At 41.5% G+C, this 14,731-nt stretch overlaps 1 protein-coding gene across 1 annotated transcript in view; it reads left to right on the forward strand.

Moving 5' to 3' along the window:
* Nucleotides 1-14,731, forward strand: part of KLKB1 (kallikrein B1) — a 136,423-nt gene that overhangs the window by 14,887 nt on the left and 106,805 nt on the right. Inside the window, exons 3-5 of the mRNA XM_077477356.1 lie at nucleotides 6,622-6,781; nucleotides 7,132-7,238; nucleotides 9,046-9,205. Of these exons, the coding sequence (XP_077333482.1) occupies nucleotides 6,622-6,781; nucleotides 7,132-7,238; nucleotides 9,046-9,205 (427 nt within the window). The remainder of the gene's footprint in view (nucleotides 1-6,621; nucleotides 6,782-7,131; nucleotides 7,239-9,045; nucleotides 9,206-14,731) is intronic.

Consider the following 14,731-nt stretch of genomic DNA (forward strand, 5'->3'; position numbering starts at 1 on the left):
CTGTAATTTCATGTTCCTTCCCTGTAACATTTGACTTGGAATTTTGAATGTTTCTTCTTATATATATCCCTTGTATACCTACAGGCTAAACACTTCCCCCATCTTCAAAAGCCCATTTCCACATCAGAAAATTCCTTATGGGGACTTTTTTTCCCCAGCATGAAACTCCTCACCAATAATGGGGGCCCTTTTGTATACAATCTTGGGTTTACAGGGTCAATATTTTCTAATCATCTTTGTAACCTTATGCTTATTTACACAGTAGGAGAGTACACAGTTGGAAATTTCTTAATTTTTTTTTCCTACTGCTCTTATTCTCTAACACTGGTTCTCAACCTCAGTTCCCAAGTACCCCCAGTGGGCCATATTTTCAGGTTTTTCTTTACTTTACACAGCTGCTTTAAATCAATGTCAATTACGTGGTATTGATAAGAGCTATTTTATCTTAGGGAAGTACCCAAAACATGGCCCGTCAAAGTACTTGAGGGCTGAGATTGAAAACCACTGCTCTAACAGAACTCTCCTATCACAATCAAGGACCTCTTTAAAAGCTTTATCAATAATTTATGGTTTATATTTCTTGTCCAGGAATTATTGTTATAAAACCCTCAGATTGTTGTGAAAAATAAGTCTTTCCGCCCCCACACACACAAACAGACAGTCATGAATATATCTTTTCCATGTCACAAGATCAGAACCAACCCTGTGGTTGATGTGGCTATCCTCCCACACTCCCATAAAAAAAAGTTGGCATGCGATGGTGCAAACTTGCAACCTATCACCAATCCCTAAATTTGCTTAGAATGGGAACCCTTGAGCCTAAAGGTGTTATTTTCCAGGACCAGTCTAATGCCGTGTACACACGATCAGACTTTCCGGCAGAAAAGTTCAGACGGTCTTCCCGACGGAGTTCCAACAGAATTCCGACCGAACGGACTTGTCCACACACAATCAAACCAAAGTCAGTTAGTTTTGAACGTGATGACGTACGACAGGACTAGAAAAGGCAGTTCAATAGCCAGTAGCCAATAGATGCCCTTGCGTCGTATTTGGTCCGTTGGACTACCATACAGACGAACGGTTTTCCCAATAGAAATTGATTCCATCGGAGAGATTTGAAACATGTTCTATTTCTAGGTCCGTCAGAATTTTTGATGAAAAATGTCAGATGAAGCCCACACACAATCAGAATATCTGACGGAATTAATCCGTCTGACCTTTTCTGCCAGAAAGTCCGGTCGTATGTACGTGGCATAATAATTTCCAACAAAAACTTGAGACTTTCCTTGATCCATCTGGGATTTCTCAAAAGCCTTTTTAACAGCCCCTGCTGACCTCTCATGTTCAATTGTTGTATATAAAGGTTTGACATCACAGGTCCCCAGAAGACAACTCCCTTTAAATTCTAGTTGCTCCAAAGATTTGAGCACATGTTTAGCATCTTTCAAAAAATGAGGGGAGATTCCCTACAAAAGTTTGGAGATGTAGATCAATATATTTTGATAGCTTGGATGTATGTGAGTCTATGTGACCTCTTGAGGTTTTTAAGATCCATATATTCTCGCTCATTTTTATGAATTATACCATCCTCATAAGCTTTTTTTTTTTTGTGTTTTATTCAATTTTTTAATATGCTGTGCTTTTGTGTCCCCTTTAAGTTTAACATATATTTCTTTATCTACTTGGTGATGCTCTATCTCCCCTTCATATTTATTTTTGACCAGAATGACTATTCCCCCACCCTTATAGGCCGGTTTAATTAAAAAAAAATCCCTATCCTGCTGCATGTGTCCCAGAGCTTCACTTTTCTTTTTCTTGTCAAATTACCACACCTATGTATCTCCTCCATTTTCCAATATATCCAGATCATCCAGGATTGTTTTTTAAATATGTTAATAGGTCCCAATTGAATACAAAATAGAGAGCAAAATACTCAAAAAAGCTTATGAGGATGGTATCATTAATAAAAGGGAGCGGGAATATATGGATCTTAACTATCCCAATACCCCATTGTTTTATATTCTCCCCAAAATACCTAAAAGTCTAACAGATCCACCTCGGAGGCCCCAATCGGATGTTACCAATGGAGAGCTGGTATCCTGAATGCATGGATAGGCTGTACCCTTGCATTTTTAATATGAGTAAAGCTTTTTTATGTTTGTACTGTTATGTATGTTTGAGGAGAGGTTTTCTTTCTGATTTGCATTTAAGGAGCATGTAAGCTCCAAAATAAAGGCCAAAGAATGCATGTGACAATGTATTCCTTGGAGAAGCAAGCTAGTGCAAGACTGGAGGAAGCAACACTGGAGAAAAGCTGAGTGGGGCTTGGTCAGTTGAATGCCTGTAGCAGGAAAAGTCATCCAGAGAGTGGCTTGGAACTTACAGTAGGAATCTGGGAAAGGGTGGAACACCATTGCTGAGGCTTGGAGCACAGTGAGCTGGGGCTGCACTAATATAAACAACCTGCGTGTGGTATCATGGTCAGTGGTCAGGCTTGAAGACCAGCAGCTGTAGCAGTAAAGAGTATCCCACCAACCAACAGGATAAATGGCAGATGAGGCAGGCTGACCTGAGGTGCGGGGGCTAAGAAATAACTGGTTGTCTATAAATAAAAACTTCCGCAACCAATCTAAAGCTATACACAGTACACTCATCTGATTCAGCAGCTAATTCGAAAACCCGTCAACCTAAGAACAAATACAGATAATCACTCACTGCGACAGATTGTACCATATTGTGCACCCAATTGCTACTCCTGGTCGTACAAGATATTTCCTTCACAGGTTTACACGCATACGTGTTGTATGTTCTTTATAGTTGATACTGTCACGGATACTATGGAGCTTGTAAAACATGTTTACATTCCTATTATGATGTCATTGTACATTTACTGTTATATCCTGTGATCTGTAAATTTGGCCCTACTTATATTCAATAAAACTTTTATGGGAAAAAAAAAAAAAGAAATAACTGGTGTTCACCAGGGATTGTGATGTTGGACATCGATTTTTACTTTGTGTTACTACCCGATTGTGGTCCGCCAGGACGTGAGCAAGCCAGGGTCCAGTAGCAGGTAGGGATCAAGCAGATTCCCTGTCAGTAAACAAACCAAAAGGTCTGCAACAAGTGGTTCCAGGTTGGACCCAAGTGGAAGCTGAGTTCAAGAACAAGCCAAAGGTTGGTAACAAGTGGTAGGTGAATCTGGGATCGACAACTACAAGCATTCTTTTTTTATATGTGAAATTGTGACAATTCAGGACTGTGGAGCGCATGAAGGCAATGGAGGAGAGGGAAGGTCAGGGTAGGCAAAGAAGAGGGTGCAGGAGATGATCACCAGCAGCGTGACATACAGCAATGACACCTGCACCGTGATAGAGTCATCTGACACCAGCACCGTGATAGAGAGCACTGACATCAGCAGCGTGACATACAGCAATGACACCTGCACCATGATAGAGTGATCTGACACCAGCACCGTGATAGAGAGCACTGACATCAGCAGCGTGACATACAGCAATGACACCTGCACCGTGATAGAGTGATCTGACACCAGCACCGTGATAGAGAGCACTGACATCAGCAGCGTGACATAAAGCACTGACACCAGCACCGTGATATACAGCACTGACACCTGCAGCGTGACATACAGCAATGACACCTGCACCGTGATAGAGTGATCTGACACCAGCACCGTGATAGAGAGCACTGACATCAGCAGCGTGACATAAAGCACTGACACCAGCACTGTGATATACCAGTCCTTAAGGATTAGCAGACTGTACCTCACTCAACTCTATATACTGTAGTACGCTATACCTTACCAGTCCTAGGACCTTTGTGCAACTAGTAGGTTGTGATTAGCAGACTGTACCTCAGTCCCTATACTGATAAAGGACTGCTGCAGAATAGGGCAGCAGTCAGCAGTAGTGCACCTCAACCCTATATATTGTGGACCTATACCAGTCCTTAAGGAATAGCAGACTGTACCTCATTTAACCCTATATACTGTAGTACACTATACCTTACCAGTCCTTATAAGGACCTTTGTGGAACTAGTAGGTTGTGATTAGCAGACTGTACCTCAGTCCCTATACTCATAAAGGACTGCTGCAGAATAGGGCAGCAGTCAGCAGTAGTGCACCTCAACCCTATATATTGTGGACCTATACCAGTCCTCAAGGATTAGCAGACTGTACCTCACTCAACCCTATGTACTGTAGTACGCTATACCTTACCAGTCCTTATAAGGACCTTTGTGGAACTAGTAGGTTGTGAATGATTAGCAGACTGTACCTCAGTCCCTATACTCATAAAGGACTGCTGCAGTATAGGGCAGCAGTCAGCAGTAGTGCACCTCAACCCTATATATTGTGGACCTATACCAGTCCTTAAGGAATAGCAGACTGTACCTCACTCAACCCTATGTACTGTAGTACACTATACCTTACCAGTCCTTATAAGGACCTTTGTGGAACTAGTAGGTTGTGAATGATTAGCAGACTTTACCTCAGTCCCTATACTCATAAAGGACTGCTGCAGTATAGGGCAGCAGTCAGCAGTAGTGCACCTCAACCCTATATATTGTGGACCTATACCAGTCCTTAAGGAATAGCAGACTGTACCTCACTCAACCCTATGTACTGTAGTATGCTATACCTTACCAGTCCTTATAAGGACCTTTGTGGAACTAGTAGGTTGTGAATGATTAGCAGACTGTACCTCAGTCCCTATACTCATAAAGGACTACTGCAGCAGAAGGGCAGCAGTCAAGTATAATACTCTTTCTATATTTGGAAGAAAGAATATTATACGTGTACAAGCCTATTACCATACCTTTGTGGACCTAATAGTAACAGCTACTGATTAAACTGACTGTCCCTCACTGCCACACACAGCTTCCTGCCTGTCCCTATTTAAACTGACAAAACACAGGCTGCTGGAACAATAACTTGAATAGCACTCAAAACTATATCCTGTACTACTTTACCATACCAGTCCTGAAAAGGACTTTTGTGGACCTAATAGTAACAGCTAATGATTAAACTGACTGTCCCTGCTGCACACAGCGTCCTGTCCCTCTCTCTACACTGACAAAAGACAGGCTGCTGCAACAATCACTAGCACAGCAGTGCCTCAAACCTATATCCTGAACTACACCTAACACCTATACCATACCAGTCCTTAAAATAACTTTTGTGGACCTAATAGCTAGCGATTTGGGTCACTGCAGTCTCTCCCTGCTCCACACAGCAACCTCTCACTATAGTGACATACGAAAGAATTTAAAATGGCCGCCGGATCGGGTCTATTTATAAGATAGGGGGAATGTCTAAGTGTCCATGTGCTGTAATGTCTCAATTGGCTGTCCTGTACCCCATGATGGATGTGTCATCATAGGTCAAAGTTCTTTTACACAGTAAACACGGAAGTCCGCCGGGCGAACGGCGGCAATAGTCCGCCGATCGGGCGGACCACGAACAGCCGAAATTCACTCCGAAACGACCGCCGGGTGTACTGTTCGGCCATCCCTAATTATTACTGGTATGTGCTATATGACACCAAGGGGGAGATATACTAAAACGGGTGCACCAAGAATCTGCTGCAGCTATGCGATTGTAACAAATCAGCTTCTAGGTTTTATTGTTAAAGTTTAATTTAACAAGCTGAATTTAAAATCTAATTGTTTACTAAGCACAACTTTTACAGATTTGGTGTGCACTTGTATTACAGCAAGTTTGTCTAACAGAGAGGAGATTTAAGATATTTGTACCGTATGCATGCAAGACTGAGTGGGTGAGACCCGCTATGTTTTCCAGGAGGGAGAAAAGGGGATTCAGGAGCTCTGTCTTTGTGTCTGTTAGTATCAATTATGCCCAGAAGATGATGGGAGTTGGTCAGCAGCTCTAAATAGGATCTAGAACATTATACATTGTATATTAAAATATGTGTAAAGCTAAAACCTTTATGTTTCATTTTGGGTAAACTGTATTATGGTTAGAACGTCAATAAAAGTGTGAGGTTTTTATTGTTCTTGGTGTCTCTGCGATATAGAATAATGCTCAAGCCAAAACAAAAACTCACAGGTACCCTATCAAAAAGAAAAACAAATGACTAAATGTGTAAATAACTGCAGAAGTTAAACTTGCCTATAAGCATTAAATAACCTGGACAAACCTTTTTGGATGGATTTGTGAATGATGGAAACTCTGTGGGACAGCTGACAACACTTCCAAATAAGTAGCCTCAACAAAAAAGAGGATTGAGCAGGTTAAAAAAACCGTGCCCAGTTCCATTCATAGATAGATTCTTCATTATGTTTGATAACCTTACTTCTGCAATTATGAACACCTCTAGCCACTTCTTACTGCCCTCTGCAGGGTCACAAATGACCAAACTGTTGATGCGTAAAGCAAATCCTCACTTGATTTTTTGAATCTGCCCAGCCTGAGCTGTTCATTAAATCAATATTATCTCTGAATTGCTATACCCTATAACAAGCCTCTATATTGAAAGTGGAACTATCCAGTAACTGTACAAAGTATACTCTTAGTGTAAAAAATCTTGTAAAACGTTATTATTTATTTATTTTTTAACTGCTATGTGTTTTCTTTTCTCAACTAGATTGTATAACTGCCTTGAAACAAGATGTATTTTTTAAAGGAGGAGACCAAGGTTCTGTGTTTGTCCCAGATGTTGAATATTGTCAGATAGCGTGTACCTTCAATCCACGTTGTATTATGTTTTCTTACCTAAATGCAAGCTGGCCTAAAGAAAATGAAAGGTAGAGTGCATCCTCTCTCTCTCTTCATGCACAACATCCTTCAACACTAAGGCTGGGTTCACACATCGCAAATTGGATGCAGCTTCTCTGCATCCAATTCGCAATAGCAGGAGATTTTGACTGCTTCTCTATGGAGACAGTTCGCATATTTCCGCTGTGCGTCTTTTGGTCCATTTCAGGTCCGAATTCAGCCCAAAATTCGGGATGAAATTGGACTTGAAACAGTGAACCAGGACCCCCTTTTTGTTTTTGATACACAATTAAAAAAAAATGCATTGCAAACTTCAAATTATATTATAAGGCACAGTACCTTCATACCATTAACACTGACTTTCTATTCAATAAAACAGATTTGCATGCTTTTTAAAGGACAGCGTTACATTGTCTCTACCAGAAATATCCTTAACTGGAGCAGTTTCAGGACATTCTTTGAAACACTGTACAACGAAAATATACAGTAAGGCTTTCTATTTTATTTTTTATATTTAGCATAGTAAACGGTTTACTCTCTGTTGATAATACACATACCAGCTCTACAATATTCATATTTTATGTATATGAAAATATGACAGTCATTTGTAATTGCTTATTGGTGGGGATTGGGGATATAGGAGAAGTTTTTTTTTTCTCACACATTAACCATTTTTACACATAATTAGGTAGCTAGCAGTTATGATATTATGATATTACCCTTATAATATTGTGACCAAGTTAAAGCTTTGAAGTTTTACCAACATCCAGTTACTAAAATGTCTGTTTTTCTGGTAAAACAAATCCACCCCATCAGTATTACATAATGTGACTTGTTTAGTTAAGACAAGGGTTCAAATTCTATTTAGGTTAGGAAAAGGTTTTGTTTGTCTTTATTTGTGTTCAGATGGTGCTGAATGTTTCTCCCACCTACAGACCATCAATCTATTGACTTTCATGTTTGCAGCGATTAATGATTAATATTGTAATTGATGTTCAAGATAATTTTTAAGCCGCTGGTGTCCGTTTTTTTTTTTTTTTTAGGCTAATAAGCAAGTTACTGTCTCGACTGAGATTATGTTACGTCAGACAAGCATTTAGTTCATAAAATAAACTTTACTGTTTTTATTTGTTTTGTTTTTTCAAAGATATTTGCCAATTAGTAAAGTAAGAATGAGGGTCTCAGTCAGGGTTGCATTAAAATATTAATAATGCAACTTATAAATATTGGCCAAGTCTGTCTCTATAACAATTTACTTTTCTCTCAGTTACTCTTTCTGTCATTCTTCCTTAAATAGACCCAGCCTGTTCTTGTTGTTCATCCATATGTAAAACAAGTTAATGGTAAAATACTTGGAAGATTAGCTATAAAAATAAATAAATTAAGAAAATAACATTTGGAAAAAAAAATGGAGTTATGCTCATAGGGACCAATCTGATTTCTTAATTTTTTCAAAAGGATAAAAAGGTAAAACCTGAGTTTTCACTATGAGTAACAGTCCGTTTTTGTTTCATTTTTTTCCTAACTAGTCCCCTGTTGAAGATGTACACTTAGATATACAAGCACACTGACAGCTAATTTACCCTTCAGTAGCAAATATCAAATGAATTGTGACAATGATGATGAGACGGTATTAGAAAGAAACAAGTAACCTGCACTAATACACTGAGATAAAGGCAAGAGTTGAGTTGAGTCAAAGGTTTTCAGATGGAGGTTGAGTATGACTAAGTATGAGGGGCATGAAATTGATTTCACTATGAATTTACTGATTTTGCCTTTGCTGTAATATCACAATGCAAATTTCACAATGCAGATTGCCACAATTTTCTTAAATGGTGATCAATGAATTTGTCATTGAACAAAGCAACATTACTAAACAATGTTGAAAACACTTCTCGTTGACTCCAAGGTATCCATTGTATTTAGTCAAAATGGAAACATTTTGCTAAAACGTCCAATTTTTTTTTTTCTGCTGAAGTTTTGACAAAACAAAAGTTTTCAATATTGCTGATCCTTAATGATGACACAGCTCTTGGTGATTAGCTGAGTGAAATGTCAAACAGCCATAGGGGAAGATAGATGACTTGAATATTATAATGGGATATGCTGCCAAATGACATCTGAAAGCAAATTGGCATAAACGTATCTAACTCAAACTATCTTAGGATCATCTGCATATATCCATTCCAGGTTGAATCTTAGCGGTCAGGTTTAATCTGAATCAATTTGCCCCTTTTCTAATTATTGAGCACAATTAATGCCAAATTGTTAAACAAAATGCATTTTTTTACAGCTTGCAGGGATAAGCTTTTCCCAGAACTTGACATGATTGGGACAAACTATAACATTAGTAAAGCAACAAGTGTGGAGCAATGCAAGGAGCGCTGTACCAACAGTATTCATTGTCAGTTCTTTACATATACTACAGAGAAGTTCCACAGTGTGCAGCAACGGTGAGTATTTTAATGCAAATGTGAAGTATTTTTCTTGCCACCATAAGTTAAAATAAATGGGGCCCTAGTGTCCCTATCATTTAAAATAAACTGTATCCATGACTGTTAATTTTAATATAGTTATAAATGATATAAAGATTCTTGGATTAAAAGTACCATTTCAGTCTTTGCAGATGACACCAAGCTATGCAGTGGAATAACATCCTTACAGGATTTTTCCAATTTACAAGCTGACTTCAATTCACTGTTTATTTGGACAACTACACGTAGCACTAACCCCCGAAGGAGCTGCTGGTTTGATTGGGCTTACCGTTACCTTCTTCACTTCGATTTGCGTCTAGGGGTTCCCATGGTAGATGGCCCAGTAACTTTAGAGACTGACGACTGATCCGCTTAAAGGGATTTTTATTTGCAAAAACCGTAGTTAACGAACAGTCTCTTAAAATAGGATCAGAGGGTTAGGAAGAAAGTTCAGGAACTCTTAGCCCTTGTACACATGGTCAGATATTCTGATGGGCAATGTCCGATAGGACCGTGTTGTCGGATAATCTGACCATGTGTGGGCTCCATCGGACTGTTTCCGTCGGAGTATCCGACGGACCAAGTTTTCCAGCTGGGCTATAAAATTTTCCGACAACATGATCCGATTGTGTGTAGAGAATTCCGATCAGAGAAAGTGCCACGCATGCTCAGATCAATTTCCTAGACCAAAGCTATTGGCTACTAGCCTAAACGTAGTCCCATCGTAACGAAATTACGTCATCACGTTCTGAACGATCGGATTTTCCGACAACTTTGTCCGAGCGTGTGTATGCAACAGTTTCGGACAAAATCCGTCGGACAAAATCCAACGGATTTGGTTGTCAGAATGTCTGACCGTGTGTACAAGGGCTTAGTGTCAAAGTCAATAATGAAAGACTTGCTTACTTTGACTAAATCCAGAGAATAGCCATTCACAACTGGATGTTCACTCAAGTTGGATAGTGCCTCTCTCACAAGGCCTAGCAGCCAACAGGGTGCTTAACTCAGGAACAAGTCTCTGCCACAGACGTTGTTGTATAACATGTAGTAATAAGTCTCTGCTACAGACGTTGTTGTAAAACATGCAGGAAACTAAAACTTGTAGAACACTCCTGTAATACCTGGATCTTTCAGACAGTTTGGCGATACCCACGAGATTGGATTCACTTAAGTACTTCAGCCCCACCAGGCTCTTGCTAAGAAGCCAACCCGTATGCAGCCTTTTTCTGAAGAGTCCTCCCCTGAATAGCTACGAAGTTACTGGGCTTCTCCACGACCGGAGACAGCACCAAACCACCTCAGAATCCCTTCTTTAGTTTCTTTGCCTCGGGCTAGCCAGCCCCGAGACATAAAGTCAGATGGATCCGCACTCCAGGCCATAGCCTTCCTGGGGGCTGGTCAGGAGGACCAGCACCATAGAGGCAGAACATACTTCTTGACCGGAACACTGAACCATGTGACATATGCATCTTAACTATCCTCTCCCAGAAAGCACAGCAAGAGTGACACTCCCACTGGGCGGGCTCCGAGAGAAAGTAACCTTAAAGTACCCAACCAGACTGTGGTTCCATGCCTGCCAGAAGAGACAGTGCCCCTTATGGCTAAGCTGAACATCCTATAGTCCAATCAGATTGATGCTGAGGTCCAAATTTGGAAAAATTGTACCCACACCAAATTGCAGTTCAGGTGTAACATTAACTTTCAAAACATATAGTGCGTGCTCTTCAGGAGCCGGCGCTACATACAGTATGTGCGAAATTTGGTTTAATGTTGACAAATGTAATGATATGCACTTAGGGGATAAAAATCCATGCATCATTCATAGTACAACTGATTAAAGGTGGAGAAGGATCTGGGTGTTCTGATAGATCATAGGCTTACTAATAGCATGAAATGCCAAGCTGCACCTTCCAAAGCTAAATATTTTTTGTATTAGGAGATATGGACTGCAGAAAGAGAGACATCATTTTTCCCCTGTACAAATCATTAGTAACACCTCACCTAGAAAATGCAATTCACTTTCGGGCACCAGTTAAAAAAAAAAGTATATTGGGGAACTGGGGAAAGTGCAGAGAAGAGCATCTAAACTAATAAGAGGCATAGAGGAGCTCAGCTATGAGGAAGGATTAGCTGAACTGAATGTATTCTCACTTGAGGAGATTAAGGAGGGATATGATCAACATGTACAAATACATAAGTGGTCCATACAGTGAACTTGGTATAGAGTTAATCAATTTAAAGTGATTGTAAAGTCTCTTTTAAAAAACAAAAACAAACATGTCATACTTACCTCCTCTGTGCAGTTGGTTTTACACAGAGCAGCCTGGATCTTCCTCTTCTTGGGTCCCCCTTCGTTGCTCCTGGCCACTCTCTCCTATGGAGTGCCGGGTGCCCCCACAGCAAGGAGCTTGCTATGAGGGCATCCAAACTGAAATAACTCAGTGTGTCCATTCAGGCATGGATGCCCGACCCAACCCCATCCCCTCTCTCCTCTGATTGGCGAACTGACTTTGGTTGACAGCCGCAGGAGCAAATGGTGCCGCTGCTCTATAGATGTGGTATAGATTTCCCCAAGAGTTGGTTCTGGCTAGCTCAGTATAGTGTTTTACAAATGGCCTATATTCTTTCCTAAATGCACACAATATAACTGACAAATGATCTGGCAAATGACAAGCTGCATCTGCTGACAAGGGACATGGCAAGTGACAAGCTGCATCTGCTGACAAGGGACATGGCAAGTGACATGCTGCATCTGCTGACAAGTGACTTGACAAGTGACATGCTGCATCCGTTGACAAGTGACGTGGCTAGTGACAAGTTGCATCTGCTGACAAGTAACATAGCAAGTGACAAGCTGCATCTGCTGACACGTGAGGTGACAAGGGATATGTTGCATCGGGTGGCAGGTGACATTGACATACTCAGGGTTCCCACTGATTCTGCATTATGGTGAGTTGGATTATTTCATTTTATATTACAATGTAATAATAGAAATAATGTCCTTCAATCATCCTGACACTATAACAACCATGATGCCGGTATTATTGAGGAGCCAACACCAGGTGGTTGGAGTAAAGTGGGCCGGTCTGGATGACGTCCAGGGCCAAATTTTTGTCCCAGTCCAGCCCTGGGCAGAGCACGCGCTGCCATACCCACACAGCGGACTGCCTGCCCATCCTCTCCACTGCTGCAGACAAATGCTATGTCGGGACAAGAGGCAGAAACTGCAGGAGAAAGTCAGTTGACCAGCTGATGGCCAACAGCGTGAATGGGGAGGAGCTTTCTGCTGTGAGTAAAGATCCCATGTTGGAAAAGGCATTGCTGGAGGCATGACTGACACTGTCAGCAAGTAATTGCCTGCGCCATTGAACCCATCTCCACCACCACTGCCTCTGACTAAACCCCCTTCCCCACTACCACATCTGCCTCTGATTGAACACCCCCCACCACTGCTGCTTCTGTCTGAACCCCCCCACTGCTGTCTCTGTCTGAACCCCCACCACCACTACCTCTGTCTGAACCCCCACCACTGCTGTCTCTGACTGAACCCCCCACCACAGTTTCCTCTGTCTTAACCCTCCCCACCGCTGCCTCTGTCTGAACCCCCTTACCACCACCATTGCATGTAAATCTGACTTCCTGATACATTTAATTTTAGCTTTAATTGTCATGATATAAAATAATGAATGTGGGGGCCTTTTAGTGGGCGTGATTTTTTTTTGGGGGGGGGGGGGTCAGCATTTCATTCTTGGACCCAGGCAGTACAACATCTTGGGCCAGCCCTGGTGGGGGGCACATCAAGTGGTAACGTTTTTTACCTTTATGCAGGGAATGCATTAAGGTAAACAATGTTTCAACTTTAGAATCACTTTAGGATATGGCACACTACATACTATTGTGATTTGGTGCACTAAACTGAGCTGCTCGAGTATGCAGTGATCTGTTGCAAACAAAAGGCAGCTTGTCTGTGTCAGAACAAGTTCATGCTGCTAACCTTAAATATATAAAACACAGGCCCTAACAAAGTTAGGCCTCTTTCACACTGATGTCCCGTTCAGGCCCGCCTGTCAGTTTTTCAGGCGGACCTGAACGGGTGCTCCATAGAGGTCTATGGAGCGTCGGATGTCAGCGGTGACATGTCCGCTGACATCCGACCCGCTCCGATCCGAAAAAGTGTAACGGAGGAAAAAGCTATTTTTCCATCCGTCTGCGGATCGGATCGGATGACGACGGGCACTGCGGTCCGTCGTCATCCGATCTCCCATAGGGGAGAGCAGCGCTGTGACAGGTCCGTCCCTGCGCAGTGTGCAGAGACAGACCTGTCATCTCCCTGCTCAGCGGGGATCGGCGGAGTGATCCCCGCTGAGCAAACGGACATCCACGGGGCGGATCAGAACTGATCCGCCCCGTGTGAAAGGACCCTTATACTTAAAAAATATATACCTTTCACAAAAAATAAATAAAGAAGAACTACTGAACTACAGCCCCAAATCACTAAACCCCAACCTTTTATATTTTTCTGAGCTGAAAAAATAAATATGAAAATGTCAATAAAACACAAAAAGATTCTGGAGGAGGGGGCGTTGCAGCTAAACACACAAAGGTAATCCTAAAAAGCACTGCAGGGTCTATGCATTATAAACACAGAAAGGTATACAATAATATGTAGCCCACCACACTTTAATACACATTAATGTAGCACCAGGGCAGGATTTAGGGTGGTGGGGGCCCCTGGGCTTGAGTCACTTTCAGGCACTACCTTCTATACATTACCGTATTTATCGGCGTATAACACTTGTCGGCGTATAACACACACCCCAAATTTAGAAGAGAATTTTAAGGAAAAAAACTTTTAGGAGGGAAGTTTAAGGAAAAAAACTTACATTTAAATGCCCATCAATACAGCCTCATCAGTGTCCATTTGCAGCCTTGCCCATCCATCTGCAGCCTTGTCCAGTGTCATTGCAGCCTTGTCAGTGTAGCCTTGTCATTTACAGCCTTGCCCCAGTGTCATTTGCAGACTTGTCATTGCAGTCTTGAAGTTTAAAAATGGTGCCTGTGTATCTCGGCGCCTCGCGGGTCATCTCGGCGGTGTAACGGCATATTCGCCATCTCGGTATACCTCACACTCGTCCACAGTAAGAATACACTAAGAAGGGGTAAAGTGGACATGTTGTTACACCCACCGGAGTTTTGCATTTTACACGTATTTATAACAGTAAAGTCAGTTTATATAGTGAAATACAGGACTCTGTCAACTCTGTACAACTCTGTCTGAGTACTTAGATCTTGAATTTTAAAAGCAGCGCAACCCTGCTCATCTCACAGGTTTGCTAATCTGACAGAAGTTCGCTGCTTTTAAAATTCAACATCTAAGTAGTCAGACGGAGTTGTAGAAGTACTGTATTTCACTATATACTAATTTTAATGTTATAAAAACATCTAAAATGCAAAATTCCGGTGGGTGTAACAACATGTCCGCCTTACCCTTACTTAGTGTATCCT

The sequence above is a fragment of the Lithobates pipiens genome, unplaced genomic scaffold (assembly GCF_037356315.1).
Source record: "Lithobates pipiens isolate NorthernLeopardFrog02 unplaced genomic scaffold, aLitPip1_a1.2 Scaffold_13, whole genome shotgun sequence".
NCBI classification, from domain to species: domain Eukaryota; kingdom Metazoa; phylum Chordata; class Amphibia; order Anura; family Ranidae; genus Lithobates; species Lithobates pipiens.